Raw genomic sequence first — 12,463 nt, 5'->3', positions numbered from 1 at the left:
TGTTTATTTTCTTGATTAGAAATTCAGTGTTTATCGGTCCTAATCTTAAAATTTTCTTAGACTACTGCTGTTTCTATTTGCTATTCGCCGTAATTATCAAAATGAAAAGAAATGAAGGCTTGAAGTGTGTAATAAATCTACATTCGAGTTTTGCTTGTTTAACTGAGTAACGAAGATAAATTGACCTTTAAATGAGCTTGTAATTTATTGAGATCAGCATGAAAATTACAAATAGCTTTTACATCAATCAGTGTTATTGATAGTAGTCCGATTCTATTAGAGTCAGAAGTAAATTCTAGTTCTACTACAAATATGTGACATGCAATTTCCTTTTTATGTTTTAGGCGGATGAGGCATTTTTCTCTCTGGTGCCAAACGCTGCTAACCTTGTTGTAACACTGTGATCCTGCAACTAACAAAAGCAGATCACCAAACCATACTCTAGTTATCTTACTGAGTATTTTGTTTTGTCTAGTTTCTATAATAAATATCTTAAAACATTTGCAATAAGACTAATCTAACTTATAAGGAATATCAACAAAATGTAGGAGCTTGTTTGAAGTGAATAATTCCTTAATATTGATCCACTGGAAGATTTTTTTCACTTATAACAAGACACTTTTCCCATATTATAAGTGAAAAAATCTGCCAGTGAAACAAGAAATTAAAAAGAAATCTATATTAAGGAATTATTGACATAACACAACCTCCTACATCTTGCTGAAAAGTTACTTGGAAGTTAGTTTTGTCTTATTTCAAGCAACAAAACTAGAAACTAGATAGAGATTTTGTGTTTTTCCAGGGTGCAGTTTGTATTTAACTGTTTTATGTATAAATTAAAATATCTTTTTCTGACCTCTAATTAAGTACTATAGGTGTCCACCCTGTACTTTAAGTCAGTTTTTTGTTTTTTTTTATCAACTTTTAGGACTTGATCAAACCTGATTCCTGGGTTCAATCATTCAATCATTTTTTATTGTAAATTCTTTGGTAAATTTTTCTCATTAGTTCTATGAGTATTTGTGGCATTTCCCTAATCCCTCTTCCTTGTTATGCTCTCTCAGAGGTGACGGTGGTGTATCAGAATGGTCTGCCTGTGATCTCGGTCAGTTTGCCGTCCAGGCGGGAGCGCTGCCAGTTCACCCTGAAGCCTCTGAGCGACTGTGTGGGCGTTTTCCTGCAGCAGCTGCAGGCGGAGGACAGAGGCATCGACCGTGTGGCCATCTACTCCATGGGTAAGAACCACTGCTGTCAATCAATTGAGAAATTAATCAGATTAATCACACCATAGCTCTGTGATTAATCAAGAGTAATCACTATGCCTAACTTTGAAAAGTTGAAATGTAAGAATCTGCATTTTAAAAATATTTGAGAAAATGTTCTATTGTCTCAAACCAAACATCTCAGTTTTCCAGGTTTTCATATCCAGGAAGTTTTGAAAGAAGCCGTTTTGTTTCAGACACCGTTTATAAATGATAACTAGAAATTGGTTGATCTTAGGTGGTAAAATAAATCACAGTTGAGGGTCCATCATGGTGTTTTGTTTTTTCTTAAGGATTTTTTGCCACTAGAGAACATTTTTTTTACAATAATCTGTCAGGAAGGGGGCAGAGAAAACAGGGGTGAAGACATGCAGCAAAGGAGCCATGGACAGGATTTGAACTTGAGCCGTCCAGTCTAACCAGTCTGACTCTCCTCATTCATCTTTTCACTCCCATTTGCGACTGTGTATTGTTAAACGCAGTACAAAACCGTGTAATGTGCTAAGCGACCTTTTACAGGAGAAAGACTTTTTGGTCAAAATAGGCAATGTGATCAATCTGCATTAAACACATCAAACTTTTTAAATTAACCACATGTGTTAATGCCTTAACAGTAACTGCATTTACATTGACCATGCAATTGTGCAGTTTGATATATTGAAAATAAAATTGCTTAATCGAGATATGGCAATTGAAAACAAAAAAAAAAACTTTACAAAAGTTTTGCCGCTATGATGCGGTGGTTTTTTGACCTTATCGAAACAGTGTGATCTTAATTGAGATTTTTATTTAATGGAAACACCGCAATAGCAAAATTGTATTCCGGAAGGCCAATAATGCCATAATTAAATAATATTTTAACATTAGCAGAACATTGACAAAGTTTTGTGCATATTTGTAATAGAAACAAAATTGTTGACACCCCAAGAACACACTGGACTATGTAACATCCTATTTATATTGGATTCTTTCAAAAAAAGAGATACATTTATTGTTTATTTGTATTAAAAATTCATATTAGACATTCATATATCCAAATGCCACATATTTCACTCTCTGTCAGACTTAACAGGCCTGATTTTCCAGAGTGGCGAGACTTACTGAAGCTGTTTCTCACTATTTTGTCTTTTTTTTCAGACGGAGCGAGGATCGCCTCCTCCACTGGCATAGACATCCTGTTGATGGATGACTTTAAGCTCGTCATCAATGACACCACTCATATTGTGCGACCACCAAGGAGAGGTTCGGACCAACAGAGAGACAGTAGGATCTCGTCGAGTCTTTGGATCACGACTGAACTCATGTTTATGTATTTGTTTGAGCAGAGATCCTGCCCCACGAGGAGGCCGAGCGGCTAAATGACGTCAAGTTTCTGGTGCAGCAGCTCTACACCACACTGCGCATCGAGGAGCACCAGCTCAGCAAAGAGCGGGAGCTGATTGGACGACTGGAGGACCTCAACTCTCAGCTGCGCCCCCTAGAGAAGGTTCATTAAAAGCTTTTGACAGTTAGTGGTAGAAACCCCAGAAAACGCTGCGAGTTATAGAAAGGTCAGTTTCATGCCATTAATCTATGGAGATGAGGGAGCTGAGTTAAGCTGGTCTTGTTGTCTTCTTTCTCATTCATCGTAATGAGAAAATTAATTTGTGTGACCGAAACAAAACAGCTAATCTCATGATAATTAAGCCTTAATCCGGTACATGAATTTCAAAAGAACAGTTGCATGATGTAATATTTTTCCATTGAAACTCCTTAATGGGATTGTTTGAATTATTGCAGTTCTGCCAAAAATTCAAAATACTTTTTCATATACAAAAGCTCTGGAAAAAAATAAGAGCCAACTGCACTGAACCCCATGGAAAAGCTCATGGTCATTCCACCAAATATTGATTTCTGAGTTAAAACAATAGTATTGTTGTTTCTAAATGAATATGAACTTGTTTTCTTTGCATTATTTGAGGTCTGAAAGCGCTGCATCTGAACATTTCTCATTTTCTGCAAATAAATACTAAAGTTTTGCTTGGAATCTCTGAGACATGTCAGTAGTTTGTAGAATAAAAGAGCAATGTTCATTTTACTCAAACATATACCTATAAAAAGTAAAATCAGAAAAACTGATCATTTTAAGTGGTCTCTTATATTTTTCCAGAGTTGCAGCAAAAAAGCAGCAATGCAAATAAAGCTGACTCTTTCAGCGTTTCATACAAAGCTGCAAACTATTGGAACAACCTACTTTGTATAAAAAGACAGAAATTAATTAAAATAAGAAAATTGTTAGAATGAAATGCCTATAATGCAACAATCTGATAAACAATTAATTACTAAATGAAATTATTTAGCAGCTTCCTAGTCATAGCAACCACTATAAGTCCTTTACCTTTTGTCACATTCACCAAGCTGCACACACAGCTACGTGTCGGGTCTAAAATATTTATAAAATGCCTAATTAGTCAGCAATTGAATCAGCTCCAAGTCTCTCGCAGCAGTGCATCATGAATCTATTTTGTCTGTCAGCTTTACCAATCAAAGTGTGTGTGCAGTTTTTGTGGTGCTCAGAATGAACCGTGTCATAATTAGAAAATGAAATATTTGTAAAAGAAAACAAATTTACATGAATGAATGTTGTTAATAATAAACAAATAAATATACAATCAATTCTTTATTAATGATCTTTCTTGAAATGTAGCACTTTTGATCCTCCATATTTTGAGATATTATTTTATCAATCAAAACAATGACGTTTTTATCTGTTTACTGCCAAATTATATCAATCAGTCCCTCTACTTTCCTGCGAATTATCATGAAAATTCACGCAAAATCAACAAATCCCTTAATTCTTTTCACACAAATACATAACAGAGAGTTTATTGCAGATTTTTGGCAAAAATTGTGAAAAATATTGGATCCAAGAGACTATTTATGCCCACCTGTTTAATAAACATTTGCCTCAGCCTTACTTGATTTATAATCCATAATGATGGGGCGTGTAATAAAAAGTCACATTTCCCATCATATATAAGTGCAAACATTTCAAAATTAGTACCACAAACACCTTGATTTTTATTGAAAAAATCCCCAAAACAGTTGCGAAATCCTGGAGGGACTGAAAAGATGTTCAATATTATTTAATTTTAAGAATTTATTTATATTTTAACAGTTTGTTAACGAGTTTTGGCAATAGATTCTGGCACAACCGGCCCTTTTAGAACACTCATGATCTTGATTTGGCCCAAAATTAAATTGAGTTTGACACACATGGGAACCCTGATCAGTTTGAAATTACTATTTTACCATTAAAAAATAAAAAAAATATCTTTACTTAAGTCAATTTTACAAGACAAACTGAAATATCTTTCGTCTAAAATAATTACTTTTGTTTTTTTTGTTTTTATGTTTTATCACCCATTTGAAGCCTCCAGTCCAACTCGTCAACTGAGTGACTGACCTCTCCATAAGTCTGGCTGTGCACTTCATGCTGCTCTGTTTGTGCAGGTGAGAGAGGAGCTGAGCAAGAAGGCGGAGCGCCGCACCACCTGGGTGCTGTGGGGCGGCATGGCGTACATGGCGACGCAGTTTGGCATCCTGGCCAGGCTGACCTGGTGGGAATACTCCTGGGATATCATGGAGCCCGTCACCTACTTCATCACTTATGGCACTGCGATGGCAATGTATGCCTACTTTGTGCTTACACGTCAGGTAAGACTGGAGATTATATAAAGAAGGTGAATTAAGCAACGCATCTTAAAGTGATAAAACTAGTGCACCCAATTTATAGTGAATAAATTTAAAAAAAATAAAATAAAATAAATCAGGGGTATTCAAAATTTGTGGCCTTTGAACTGATTTTGTGCATTTCAAAAATGATACAAAGTTGACCTATTCAGACTTTTTATTTTTACGCAGGGTAAAATAATAACCAGCATGTTCTTATAATCAAAAATATTGAGTACAACACAAAGTATTTGTCTTTTTATAACAAAAGTTTTGTAATAAGTAGAATCCCGTTTGTCCAGAAACTTTTACTGAAAAGTCGACTTTGTTGCATCAAATCAGATTTTATCTAATTTATTAAACTTGGCTAATTATAGCAAGCATTTTGAAACAACATCCTGTTTTTATGTACTGATAATACATTTGTTCAATTGAGACCCCAAAATTTTGAAAACCAGATGCCTTTCTTTAAATACAGCAGCTGTGCAAAGACTTTTTAAATTCCGGGATCAACAGTAAATAATAACTTTCTTTGCTTGATTTTACTTGAATTTTGGAACACAAAATGATTTCAACCCAGGTGACAAAAAGCTTGGACACCCCTGACCTAGAGTAAAGAAATCTGTTTTCACTTTTCATACATTTCCTCTAATTTTAGCTCCAAGGACACAGAGTCTGTTTTTCCCTCAGTGTGATCCGTCCCAGAGACACACAGCAGAGCCCGGAGGACATCTGATAAACTGGTTCTTGTTACAAAATGCTCCATCTTTGTCTCCCTTTAACCTGCAGGAATATGTTTATCCTGACGCTAGAGATAGACAGTATCTGCTGTTCTTCCACAAGGGGGTGAAGAGGACACGCTTTGACGTCGAGAAATACAACAAGCTGAAGGATGACATCGCTGAGGTACGGGAATTTAGCCTCTTGCTGAAAATCTTGATTGATTTGTTTTTGCTGTCAAGCTGACGCTAAATTAGGCAGAGTGTGTTATTTTGACTGTAAGCAGATATAAGGGGTGTAAATATAGGTACTGTATTTTCAGTGCAAAGTAGAGAAGTTACAACAGTTACTATGATATCTACTAAAGCCTGGAATGGGATTTCTGTATTTCCCAGGCCTTCTAAAGTCGAGAAAAATTTCAGTTTTTCCAAACTTTAATCCCCATTCTGTTGCTTAGATGTTGTCTTTCCTATTTTGCTTATTTTCTTCCTTCTCTCCTTCCTAGACTCTTTTGGTGTCCCTTGTGCTGTTCCTTCCTTCCACCCTCATTTTCTGCATTATTTCCTTTTTCCAAGTGTTTGTTCTTCTTTTGCTTTGTGTCCCCTTCCTTTCATCCTTTATTGTTTCCTTTTTACTTCTTTCATTGGCCCCTTTGTTTTTCTTGACTTCTCTTCCCTTCTTTCTCCCTCATGTCCTTCCCTCTTTCTCCTTTATTTTCTTACACTTTTTAGTCACCCCTTCCTCCCTCGGACAGGACGGAGGACTTTGTTTTTGTTTTGTGTCATGTTTTTCCCTCTGTCCTTCCTTCCTCATGTCCTTTCTTTTTCCTTATTTTCTTCTTTGCACCCTATTTCCCTTCCTGTCTCCTGTACTTCCTTTCTCACCTTCCTTGCCTTTCTTTCCACCCTCACATACTTCCCTTCTTGCTTTCCTTTCTTCTTTTTTGTGTTTCTTTCCATGTTTGGTTTTGCAGGTTCTATATGGAAGCCCTTAAATAAGGGTCTTTCACCTCCTTATTTAAATCAGTTGCTACAGTATCAGATACTACAAGCATTATATCTCACTATATAATGCGTACTCCAAGTTATTACATCGAAAATCCCTAAAACCAAGTCTTGTTTGTGCCACACAATATACTACATCTCAACACTGATTTAATTTCTTACTTTTAACACACACTAAAGGACCTTTTTAAAAAGTCCTGTAACTGTTTTGCAGGATGAGCACATTTCTCATTGTATGTATGCAAATGTTCTCCTCTCTCCTCTCTAAATTTGTAAGTGTTTTAGTACTTTCAGGCTAACATTTCAAATGAGAAATTGCTCCCAATATTTTGCCTGGTGAAATAAAGGTTTAACTAACTAGCTTTAGATTAATATTCACAACACATTTTTCCATTCTGAAATTGGATTTGTAAATTTCAGAATGGAAATTTATAAGTCCAATTTCTATCATCTTTGGAAATTGGATGCTCAAAGATGATGTTTTTGACCAATTAACTTAATAATTGTTATATGTTTTTGTATTTTTCCTATTCTCTGTCCAGGTGGAGCTGGACCTGAAGCGCCTAAGGGATCCGCTCCAGCTCCAGCTCCCGATTCAGCAGCTGCCCAGCGACAAAAATTGACGGCAAGCGTGACTCCCCTCATCTCTGATCTCCTGGAACCAACCCTCTTTCTTCCCCTTCCCTCCCTCTGGTGTCTGATTACCCCCTCTATATCCCTCCTATCCTCCTCTCCTTCTTTACCTGCCCCTTTGTTTATTGTGGAAGGTTGTTTCTTTTTCTTTCCTGGCTAAAATCTATAGTTGGAATTTGAGAATGCCTCAAACTGAAGACTTCTCACAGCTGAAGGATGAAGACGAAGATGGCGAAGATTATCAAAGCAAATTGGATTAGCCTCAAACTCTGGAGGGGCGACCTGCCGGTAAACCGCAGGGATGAATGTGAATTTGCCTGCTTGTAAGCACTCTGAGATAGGGAACATGGCGAGGAGCAGCCTTTGTTGAGTCAGTGTGTGTGTGTGTTGAAGAGGGATCACCAAACGCGACGGTAAACACACACGCGCGCGCACTCTTCCTCCCGGCCTGTGCAGGCTCAAGAGACAAGTTTACAGGAAGTTCTGACTGCAGTCGCACCATCATGGAGACTCTAGTTTCCCTGCGTTCGAACTCTGCCGCCTCCCCTCCCTCTCCGTCGAGCCGCGCCTCCTCCAGGTGACGGGCAGCTTCCCTTCGTCAGGAGCATCTGTATCTCTGCAGGAAGCAGGAACGCCTCGTTTTCTCTTCCTGTTGATGTCCTGTAAGCGGCTTGGCATCCGCAAGTCAGAGAGTCCTACCGACAACAACATCACTGTGTGTTCTTTTATTCCAAAAAAGAAAAAAAGAAAAAAAAAGTTAATATTTTGGCACTTTTTATTTTGAAAGCCATAATATATTTGTTATGACAAAAATATGGGTATATATGTATACAATCAAACAAATGACCAGAGGCTAGTTTTTTTCCCTTTGTTTTCCAGTGGGGGGAGGAGCTCTCCGACAAACATTAAAAAAATAAAAAATCATCGGTACCTCCTAAAAGGACTCCACTAACAACAGCATTACACTGTATTCAAGAAATACCTTGTACTAATAGCTTTGTACATTTTCATGACAAGTGCACAATCTATATGTGGCGTTCATTTTCAAGAGAAGAGCTCCTGTGCATGGTCTCTGAGAGGGAGGAAGCAACTCTGAAGCCAGATCAGGGTGAAAAATGGCTTTAACTACAAAATACATGTATTTCTCAGCAATGTGAATAATGCTGTGCTTTATCTCTTTAACCAACCATTGCTGCAGAATGTTGTGTAATATCTTCAATGAAGTTAAAAAAAAAAGAAGAAAAACTTGCCCTTATGTTGGAGTATGACCTAATTCGATTAATGCAAAATAAATAAATAAAATTTCATCCTAAGATGATACGGAATAAAGTCAGAGTTTTCTCCTCCCACTGCTGCTGTAATGGCCTCCCCCCCTGCTCTCAGTGACAAGGCAGGGTAGACTGCATGCTGTGGTATGGCCTCAGTAGAAACTTGTGAACGTGTAGGAGCATTATAGCAATTTTGTACTTAATTGGGCACCTTCTTTACACGCATCCTTTTGACGTCCATCAGCATCTCCATAAAGTTTTGCAACACACTGTTAATTCAAACCATATCTTGATTTTTCTTTAGGCGTGGGCTGGTATGAGATTCTCGCTGCAGGAAAACATTGGACAAAATGCTGTGACTTTACTGTGTTGGGCTGAACGTATCAAATGACCTAATCATGTTGATTTAAAACGGAAAATTGATCCTGCTACACCAAAAATGTAAATAAATGCAAGTATTACAATTTTGTTAAAGATTTTGCAAGCATATATAACCCCTCACTAAATTTCAAAGTAGTTTTTGACAGCCTTATGCAAAATACTACACATTTTTGCCACTGTTCTGTTTATTATATTAACAGAGATGCACTGATCATGCTTTTCCGTGCAGATGTTAATTTTATTTACATTTGACTTAACACTGACTTTAATCAGAAGGTTAGTCTTCAATTGAACAGAAAAAATAAGGAGATACAAGATTATCACCATCTAAGCATATGACTATCCTTTTATCAAACATTTTATTTACTCAAAAAAACTGCATCAGAATATGTCCTCTTCCCTGATGAACCCAATTGATGGGATTTCTTGGTTTTGATCCAATAAATAATCAGATTTTCAGTATTTAAAGGAAAATTGGTCAGATTTGTCAATTTGTCAGATTAAATGTCGTTAATAAGTCAATCTTCTCAAGTCAGTAGCAGACAGAGACCAGCAGGTGGCACTGCTTCAGGTTTCAGAACTATTTCCAAAAAGGCAAATTTGTCTTTTGTTTCAGCCAGCTGAGTGGTGGTGTGCAGCATTGAGCTAGTCTATGCTCCATAACCCCTGGAAAAGCAAAATATTACTGGAAAGCCTCTCAAAAAAAAACAAAAGATTTAGTCTGTAGGGAACGATATGACAATTTTAGCACCGTTGAAAAGGTAACTTTTAAAACTCTTGGTACCGGTAGCCGGCCCATGCCTAAAGCTTTTTTGCAAATGTTTACTCCATGAACTTCTTTCAGAACGGCAGAGTTTTCTGTTCAGGGTCCGGTTTGTCGGCCCCAGCAGGGGTCTCGGCATTTCGCTCCCTTCACCATTTTATCCCTTCATACTTTCAGTCGTTTGGTACCATCTGCCATTGGATGGGGCCCTCTAGGACGTTTCTTACCTGCTCATGTTCTACTGGTTGTCTGACTCCAATAATTGAAATCCACCAGCAGATGGCTGATCAGAGTTATCTTGCTTTGATTAGGAATCAAACTCTGCTCTTTTTCATATGAGTGAACTGGTTCAAAAAGGGATCAGAACCTAAATGAGAGGAAATATGGTGTAATTAGAAGTTTTCACAAAATATATAAAATCATCTGTGAGATTTGACTGTTATATGCGCGTTTATCTCTATAATTCATGTAAATACTTTGTGAAGTGATAAAAAAAATTGTTTGGTTTTTTGGCATGAAGAAATGGCTTGAGTAACTCTTCATAGGAATATTGGATACGAATTGACAAAAGTACAAAGTGAGCCCCCTAGTGGTCCAAAGCCCATTTTTTTGATCATTTCTTTTTGCTCCAAAGACAAAGCCAGTTGTTTTGACTCTGAGCTTCCGTCACTCGGCCTGTGCAGCGGGGAGGTGCCGTCCCCCAACATCCTCCTGCATGGAGTTCAGGACCATCCTGAGCTCGAGTCCTGCTGGGGAGCGGATCTTTCATATTAAAGTGCATGCTTTGGGCTCGAATCATTAATTAGCCTTGCAAATCTAAAGACAGGATAGAGCCTTATCTGGTGCATTGTGTGTGTTTGTTTGTGTGTGTTATTGCTTAGAGAAATTGTGCCTTTTGGATAATAAATGACGTAATCTGTGTTGAGATCTTGGACTTAAATGTTAGGATTCAGAGACAAAGAAAGGCAGAAACGGGTTTGTTTGCGAAGTGGAAATACATTTTAAAATGTTTAAATGGTGCAAAAATTTAAGAAAGTTTCTGCATCTGTGATTCTTTTGCTGCTTGTCAGTACAAGTAATAGTTGATGTTTCCTGAATATATCTGCTTTCACACACAATACACTCAGATCCTGTAATAGTTGGCTGTTTGTGGTCTGGTTCCTCCCCTCTGCTGTCTCTCTGTCCGTCATCACTTTCTCCGTTTTTTTTTGTTTGTTTGTTCGAATCATACCATCCACCGTTTACTGCCTTTTGTTTGTCTTTATTTTTTTTCTAAACAAACTATATCAATTATAGGGAAACTTATGCTAAAGAGGGTGTTGCATGAATGTATGTTTACATGGAAACTTATCTAAAAAGAAAAAAAAAAGATGATTTATTCCAATACGTGCAAAGATAATTTAAGGAACGTTGTTTGTAGAGATTCCTAGTTGTAAAAAGGGACAGCAGGCGGTTCTAAAGTCCAGCCTGCCAGACGTCATCCAAGTCCCAGCCAACCAACTGCTTAAATCCAGTCCATTTTTATCTTATGTATTCCCAGTATCCTGGTCCTCACTGTGTGTCCTCGTTCTCCGATAAGTGAAAAATCCCTACAACGAAGGCCTGAGAGCCTCTGTGCTAAAAGAGAGACATCAGTTTAATGCTTTAAAATCATCTGGGACCACCTCCGTTTTTTTTCACCCATCCTCGCCGTTGTTTTCTCCAAAGTATCATTATTACTCTACATTTTTTGATGTGCGTTGAGCTTCAGATTTTTGTGAGTGATTTTGTTTGGACATGCTTAAGATTGAAGCAGAACATAGGATTGAATGGATCATGTACTTCATTTGGACCTATTCTACTCTGTTGTTTTTGTTTGCTTCAGTTGACATGATGCTGTAATGTTGGCGAAACAAAAAATAAATAAATAAAGAAAATGTAAAATCCTGTATCATTTATGAAATATGTATAAAAGAGAAATGTAATTCAATTATCAATAAAATCCTTATCCAGGTTTTGGAGCTAATGGTCCCAGTGAGAGTCTTTGTTTTTATTGTGCAGCTGATGTTTATAGAAATCCATGACTTCCTCTGGTTTTCATTAGCATCTGGTTTTACTGGAAGATATCTGTAAACGGAACACATCACATTCGCTTTGTGTAGGAGTGAAATTAAGACATATCAATCTATAAATCCTTGTAATATTTGGTTAAAGTTAACTAATAAACAAAAAGTATATTTAATTCATTACACAAAGAATTCTATATTTTAAGTGTTTATTTCTGTAAATGTAAATGGACGCAGCTCTGGCTAAAAAGAACGTCATACCAGTAGGAAAACTTTGAGGTGGTCAATGTTGGTCAACCTGCTTCCTAAAGGACAGTATTTGGATCTCTGTTCAACTCAAACATTTTCCAAAACACAACAGCGAGTCCTGATGTAAATGGGAATATAATAAAGGTTTTAAATGGCCCAGTCAAAGTATGGACTTAAATCTGATTGATATGTTGTGGTCTGATCTTAAACCGATCTTGATTGAAGCTGCTGGATGTGGCTGGTGGCACAGACAGGGACAATTACTGTTTCTTGTAAGGCCAGGTTGGTTTGGACTGTTTTTTCACTTTGATGAATCAAATCATCTTTTGAAACCTGCTCCTTTTATTTGCTCTGTTTATCTTTGGTAATAACATAAATCATCTTAAAATAGGTGTGACAAAGAGGCAACAAAAGACAAAGAAATCCG

General features: G+C 37.1%; 1 protein-coding gene across 2 annotated transcripts in view; it reads left to right on the top strand.

Moving 5' to 3' along the window:
• The window catches only part of mcu (mitochondrial calcium uniporter), a 64,163-nt gene extending 52,411 nt beyond the window's left edge, over positions 1-11,752 (top strand). For both annotated transcript variants that reach the window (XM_028006107.1, XM_028006108.1), the window contains exons 4-9: positions 1,065-1,235; positions 2,400-2,504; positions 2,588-2,748; positions 4,755-4,958; positions 5,763-5,879; positions 7,240-11,752. In XM_028006107.1, coding sequence (XP_027861908.1) covers positions 1,065-1,235; positions 2,400-2,504; positions 2,588-2,748; positions 4,755-4,958; positions 5,763-5,879; positions 7,240-7,320 — 839 coding nt within the window. In that variant the 3' untranslated portion in view covers positions 7,321-11,752. The remainder of the gene's footprint in view (positions 1-1,064; positions 1,236-2,399; positions 2,505-2,587; positions 2,749-4,754; positions 4,959-5,762; positions 5,880-7,239) is intronic.
• Positions 11,753-12,463: the final 711 nt, after the last annotated feature.

The sequence above is a fragment of the Xiphophorus couchianus genome, chromosome 22, assembly GCF_001444195.1.
Source record: "Xiphophorus couchianus chromosome 22, X_couchianus-1.0, whole genome shotgun sequence".
Classification (NCBI taxonomy): domain Eukaryota; kingdom Metazoa; phylum Chordata; class Actinopteri; order Cyprinodontiformes; family Poeciliidae; genus Xiphophorus; species Xiphophorus couchianus.
This window is presented reverse-complemented; position numbering and strand designations above follow the sequence as displayed.